This window comes from Gopherus evgoodei, chromosome 8 (genome assembly GCF_007399415.2).
Source record: "Gopherus evgoodei ecotype Sinaloan lineage chromosome 8, rGopEvg1_v1.p, whole genome shotgun sequence".
Taxonomy (NCBI): Eukaryota; Metazoa; Chordata; order Testudines; family Testudinidae; genus Gopherus; species Gopherus evgoodei.
In genome coordinates, this window is record NC_044329.1 from 98,193,388 (window position 1) to 98,200,439 (window position 7,052).

General features: G+C 39.6%; 1 protein-coding gene across 7 annotated transcripts in view; it reads left to right on the top strand.

Annotated features, from left to right (window-relative positions):
• OMA1 (OMA1 zinc metallopeptidase) overlaps positions 1-6,049 on the top strand; it is a 32,815-nt gene extending 26,766 nt beyond the window's left edge. For 5 of the 7 annotated variants that reach the window (XM_030572230.1, XM_030572228.1, XM_030572236.1 and 2 more), the window contains one exon: positions 4,194-6,049. In XM_030572230.1, the coding sequence (XP_030428090.1) occupies positions 4,194-4,364 (171 nt within the window). In that variant the 3' untranslated portion in view covers positions 4,365-6,049. Of the gene's footprint in view, positions 1-13; positions 3,554-4,193 lie in introns of those variants that run through there. The other 2 variants (XM_030572233.1, XM_030572237.1) reach the window with 1 other exon arrangement.
• The last annotated feature ends 1,003 nt before the right edge of the window (positions 6,050-7,052 follow it).

The following is a 7,052-nucleotide window of genomic DNA, read 5'->3' on the forward strand; positions in this document are numbered from 1 at the left end:
GCTTTTATTCCAGGAGGACTGTTGCTAAGAAGAGAGTGACCCCAGAAAAGAACACCAGCACCCACCCACCCCGCTCTCCATGCACACTTACTTGAAAAACAATCCGGTTTTGTGGATCTTACATTCTGTCTCCTAGTTATGTGCCTTGTTTTGCCATGGCTATGAAATAGAGGGTATGTCTACACAGTCCACAGAAGCAAGTGTCCCAGCTTGATTAACAGACTCTGGCCAGTGGGGCTCATGCTAGTGCTCTAAAAATAACATTTGATGTTGCAGCTTGGGCTCTCAACACGTCCCCCTTCAGAGGCCAAGCTTCAGCCCAAGCTGCAACTTCCAGGTGCTCTCTGCACAGCTATTTAAGCACTAGGGGCAGCCTGGCTATCCTGAAACTGTTGACCCAGGCTGGGAGGCTCACTTACAGAGGTTATATAAACATAACCTAACAGATCAAAGGGCCGTAATCAGTTAAAATGAGATCTGGTCTTGAGGGGGTGATCAGGAGGACTAAAGAGCTCTTAAAGAACTCTCTCCCTGAGGCTGAGGGAGAGAATGGTTTGAGCTGAGGGAAGGAACTAACCCCAGAGGTCTTGGTGGTCTGTAAGAGAATTATGCCTACCAGGATTCCCAGGTAGAAGATGGTTACATACCTAGTCAGCAAGATATGTGTACAGTTTGATTGTTTTAAGAACTGGTTTTCTCTGAAATGCATTTGTTTTAATAATAATTTGCATTAAAAGGACTGTCAGATCACTGTGTACCACTGTCATTTTCAGTACGTTAGTCAGGCCTTCTGAGGCAGTCATGGTTGATGCGGCGGGGACTGCAATCCAAGGGAAGATCCTAAAGTGGGAGAATGGTGTGATTCCATCCTAAGCGAGGTGATGGCCAGAGACCTGAAGGGAGGTGTATTCAGAGAGGCCAGGCATAGGGGTGTCAGGTTCAGTAAGCCCAGGAATGTGACAGTGGTGAAGTGTGTGTGTATATATATTGCTGAGGGATAAAATCCATCCTCTTTCCCAGGACCTGCATACAGCCATCTGTGCCACAATAAGTTTTGGTGTATGTGAGTGAGAAGTGTGGGTGAGGTACTAAGCAACGGCACAGGCAGGCCTCCACCTCATTGTTGTTTGTAGGTGGCTACAGCTATCTTGTAGTAGAAAACTGCTCCCCTTTGCCATTTACAAGCCAAAATCTGAAATCTTTTGATAGAAATAATAATACTTGGTGACTGCTCTCTGTGTCAATACACACACACACGATGATCTTCATCATTAACAGTTTCTCTTCTGTAATGCAGTGCAGTGCTTTTGTTTTAATGGGAGCCTGAAAAAAAACAGTAGTAATGTGCCTGCAAACCCCAACCTAATCCAAGTACTCCACTAAAGATTTAACTTGGTGATGTTGCCTTGGTTCTGACTGGATTCGTTAGTATATCAGGGCTGGTTATTCAAGGCAAACAGAAATATGAAAATTTAAGTTGTATCTTGAAAAGCGCAACGTAATCCTCTTTTAAATTAATTTAGCATTTTAAATCTCTGGTTTTCTTGACTATAATGCCTATCTTCCTTGGGTTTACTTATCTAAAATATTAACTTGGTAAGCTGTATGCATTTAATTGGGAATGTCTAGGCACTATCCTTACAACTAAATTAGCTGGATTGGATGGTGGAAGTGGAATTTCTTGAGCAACCCCAAATTATTGGAACTGAAGTTATGATAGTGATATTGAAGGTAGGCATTGGGATGCTTTATCTTCCAGAAAGAGTACGTTGTAGGCTTCTTGAACAAGTTGGGAAATGGCATCTTAATGGTTCTGCTGCATTGAGTACATTATTTGCACTTAAAAAAAATTAGCAGGAGCCACCTGTGCTTAGGAAAGAGTTTCCACTAAATAGAACTGAATCCTCTGTACCAAGGACAAATACCCACATGCAAAATCATTGCAAAAGTCACTCGCTCACTAAAATGTGGATGCAGCTCTGTCTTTAACAGGAAGACCCATGCAAAACATAGCCTTTCAACTGTCATAACAGTAGACTTCAGTTTTTTACGGATTATGAATTGGTGTGTTTTAATCAGGCACCTCCAGCTGCTTTGTGTAATAAGAAAGCAGAGGCCTCTGCAGGGTAAGAATATTACTCCAGACCTATTGCACGTAACGCATGATGTTGTGAACTCCAATATTTTAGATAAGTGAACCCAAGGAAGGAAGATAAGCATTACATAGTCAAGAAAACCAGAGATTTAAAACTGCTAAATTAATTTAAAAGAGGATTATGTTGCCCTTTTAAGGATACAACTTAAATCTTTATATTTCTACTTGCCTTGAATAATGGTGCTTGACATTAATGCAGTCTTGCAGCAGCTTATGTTCTGCAAGAGAGCAAGAGAAAACAGTCTGTCATTATAAGTAACAGCTTTGAAATTGATTGGTCACTGAAGCAGAGTTGGGTTGATATGTATGATAAAATTTGGGGAATAGTTGGATGATTAGCTTGCAGAACCACAAATGTTGAATGTAACATTTTTATTTAATAAAAAGAAGTTATAACTGAGAGGAATATATGCAGCAAAGTTGTGTTTGTGATGATTCAAACAATGCATTTAAACCAGAAACTGTCACATAGCATAGATGAGAAATACTTGTCATGTCTCTGGAACTTGCCTTTATCTAAAGGCCAGTTGGAGCTATTCAATTCCATTTGTTTCTAAGCCAGTTCCAGAGATATCAGTTTATTACACTAAAAAGATTTTCGTTAGAAAAACATAGTTTCAGAACCTTTTTGTAAAAGGAGCTATTAGGCTGGACTTTTCTTTCCTTTTAAAAACTGCAGAAGTGATCTGTACGTACTACCCCTATTGGAAGGATCTGAATGAACTTCAAATTGAGGCAAATCCTTCCCTCCCTGTAGGTATATAAGGAATCTAGCTCAGCCCTTGCTTGCTATGTTAGCAGCAGGGCAGCATACCTACTGAACTAGGTAGGTGAGGGAGGAGGGCAAGCCACTGTGTCCACATACATACACTTCACATTGCAAAAGTGAGTGTGGCTGTTCTAGTCTGTAGCATACCTAAGCCAAGGGTGAATTATTCCCTTCCTTTTTTTAAAAGGATCTGCAGTGTGAACTCCACTGTGTGGTCGCCCTCTTCTCCCACTCTGGGTCTAAGCCACTGTTTTCTGTAGTTTCCCCATAACACCACTCCCAATGGATAGGGCAGGATTTAGTTGTAAGTAACTCAAGGAAACTCTGACAAGAACTCTTCTGAAACATGAGGTTAGGAAGGGAATTGAGATGAATGGAATAAAGCATACAGGGAATGAACTTTTCTGATGCAAAGATTAAAAATGCAGCTGGATGGGCATTTGCCCATAAAGTGTGTGTGCTACTTTCAGTAAGGTAAAAAGCATTTAACAGCAGATATGAAAGTGGCCACGATAATAATTACTAAATATTAGAGTATATTATGACTTTACGTTGTTTCATTAAATTACGAGAGTTTTGTGGATTTCCAATGTTGTATACCGTGGTTGGCAACCTTTCAGAAGTGGTGTGGCAAGTCTTCATTTATTCACTCTAATTGAAGGTTTTGCATGCCAGTAATACATTTTAATGTTTTTAGAAGGTCTCTTTCTGTAAATCTATAATATGTAACTAAACTCTTGTTGTATGTAAAGTAAATAAGGTTTTAAAAATGTTTAAGAAGCATTATTTAAAATTAAATTAAAAATGCAGTGTCATCTGCCCCCCCCCCACCCCCGTTCCTGTCCCCGGACCGGTGGCCAGGACCCAGGCAGTGTGAGTGGCACTGAAAATCAGCTCACGTGCCACCTTCAGCACGCGTGCCATAGGTTGACTACCCCTGCTGTACACAGTTAACACCATGGTACCATACCTCTTAAAGTAATCCACTCTTCATGGAGCAGCTGAGAGAACATTCTCCTTAAAAACAGTATCTTTCATCATATTAATGGCTCTTCTGATCCCAAGAGGTCTTGGTTTTCCTCAATAAATTGTCAGATAATATGTATATAGACCTAATTTTGAAGTCATCAACATACAACTAACAAATGCAATTCATACTGGAAAGCTAAGGAGCTGACTGTCATGCACCAAACCGCATGCTCCTAAATTGTTTTTACCTACAACGTTGTTTTAGTAATCTGATTTGATTTCTTCTGCTTGTTTTCATAGGCGCTTAAAATAAGAGAGAACTGCAATTGCCCCTCTCTTCCTGGACCAGACCCTCGCCTCATTTTCAAACTTAACACGCATCATCTTCTGGAAGCATCTAAGGATAAAGAAGGCCAGAATGCTACTGAGCATGATCTTGCAAAGCCAAAGGTGGGCTTTCCTTCTGTTTAAAAGGAGGAAAAGATTTCAGTAACTTTTGCAGTTAAAAAGGAACCAACGAGCTAAAGGGAAAAACATTTCACCTGAAAAACTTTACGAACAGGCCACTGAACAGATTTTTCCCCTGCAAGACTTTTGATCCTTTGGGGATGATAAAATGGACAAATCATGTTTGTACCTCCATGGTGCCAAAAATCCATTGAGAGAAACTTGTTTCTCTCTATCACAATGTAGATCAAGCCACCAGTATTCTGTATTCCCAAACTTGTGATGATCTCCCACTCAGTGCAATGTGGAACTCTCTCCACATACAGAGAGCGGTGTATTGGAGTTGAGACTTTTACTCAAGAAAAGATGCTAAACATAAATCACTTCAGTTGGGGGGCAAAAATCTCTGTACAATCCATTCACACGAATAGAAAAGAAGCAATAAAATGGCCATGGGGCTGTACATACATCCACCTAATTGGATGGTTTTCTGCTGGGATTTTTCTTATTAAATATCTTTTAAAGGCACTTTAGAATATGGGTTGTTTCAGCATTTCACTTCAAAGTAATCCAGAAGGATTGTGCAGAATTATATTTAAAAGTGAAGTCAGAAAACATACAAGGGAATCTTTTTCCTTTTAAAAATCTGTAAGAATTGTCATTTGTAGCACTGGGATATTTTGCAAGTGATCTCTTTAAATGGTGTCTCTTTAATAGATCAAGATGCTTCTTCAACAGGCAGATTCACTTCAGAGGCAGCTGGTCTGGACAGATCAGCGCTTGAATATTAGTGATTGGTGCTCTATAAATACATTAGGGTTTGACCACCTATGAAACTTCTAAGCTGTACAGACAATGCACCCTACTTAGAAAGTTTATTTCTCCTTAGGAAACAGCCATCTAATGCTAGTTTACAAGTCTGTCTCTCAAGTCTGGCCCTCTTACAGGGGAGATGATTACTTGGAGTTGCCGGGGGAGGAATGGATAATGAGTGTAGTTCCCGATGCAAGGCCTTGGTTGGAGTTGATCAGGTAAAGAAGGAAGCATGAAGGAGATGCCTCCAAAAGGAAGCTTGGGAAGATATGTGAGACCATGCCTCTGCCCCATTGTACAGTGAGCTTCTCAGATTAAATAAAGGGATGTGACCTCTACCGCCTCATTGGCACACCTGCTTGGACATCCCTAATGCCAAATGTGATTTGAGGAGCCCCTCATCAGAGTTTATATAGGTGGAAGGCAGAAGATTTCTCTGTTCTTTCAACTCATGTACGTTTGAGGAGCCAATCTTCCTTTGTTTCCTTGCCAGCCTGGGAGTTAAACTAACAGGCTGTACAGCCTCATTTGATGAGGTTGGGAAAAGGTCCAGAACCAGATAGAGCCTTGTAATATGAAGCTAAGAATCATCCCCCACACACACCCCTAAGAAGCTCCCTGCTACAGATTTATTTTATTCTTTGTCCTCTCATGATGGACTGACCTTTCATCCATTTTGCTAGGCCTTCCATGAAGCACAGCCAGTACATCATGTTTATTTTCAGCTGGTTGATAGGCTCTTACTTTCCAATTCATGAAAATAAAGTGTGGTAGTCTTACTGGACTAAAAGAATGATACAGTGAACGGAAGAGGAAGATTTTACTGATTGAAATGCATGATCTAACTATGTATTGTTTTGGGATCCATTTTTTATTAAAGTTCAAAAAGAAAATTACTGATGCTTTCCTATGTGTCAAGAGGGAAAACTGCAGGATTTTATTAGATTGTTTGACCATGCATCACATCATGGTACAGATTGCATTTGAATGATCCTGTTCATTATAAAGTGGAAAACTGTGAAATTTTCGAATGTATTACACAAAGCACAATTTCTTTTCCTTTTAATTTTGTTTGAATGCAAACTTTTTTGAAAAGACCATATTCAGCATTGGTTTGTAGGTACAGAGTCTGAAAAAGAGTTTGAAGAATAGTTTATTTGCTGACTTAACCCAAAGAACTTGGGTCCTTTGATCCATCTAACATCTTTGTTTGGGGGTGAAGGGGCTATACCTGAAAGGTTGACTGTGCTGATGTTTTCCAGGCCAGATTATATATTTTTAGATTGACTGCATATTACTTGCAAGCTATTTTTAAATTTGTATTCAAGACACCATTGGCAACAGGCAGAAGGTCCAGCCTGGCCATTATCCATCCATTCATTATTTTTATTCTTAGTGACAGGAATTCATGTAACAGACATTCAGCAATGTGTTAAGGCGTTTGGACATTGTCTCCTGAAGGTAAACAGAAAAACACACCATTTAGATTTCCTTGTGGATTTTATAACTTAAGCTGTATAATCAAGATCCCCATGCTTCTTCCCTCCCACCCCAGTGTCAAAGCTTATTTTGTTATCCAGTCCTTCTGGTTGACATACAACATGATTTTATGTCAGAGGAGATGAGGGAGAACCTAGAGAACTTTTTTATAGAGTTCATGCATTTTTAAATATAAATTTATAGTAAATAAACTACAGAAATATTGTATTTATACTTTATTGGTCCATTTTAGGTGGCTTAAGTGTTATGTTGGTGAATGTTTGGGATACAAATACTGGTATTCAATAAGTAAGAATTCTTTAAATTCCAGTGTATAAATGCCTTGCTTATCATGCAAAGATGACCCTGAACCAGCCTCTGAATTTGAGGTGTTCAAAATCTAGATCTGTATTTTGCGCA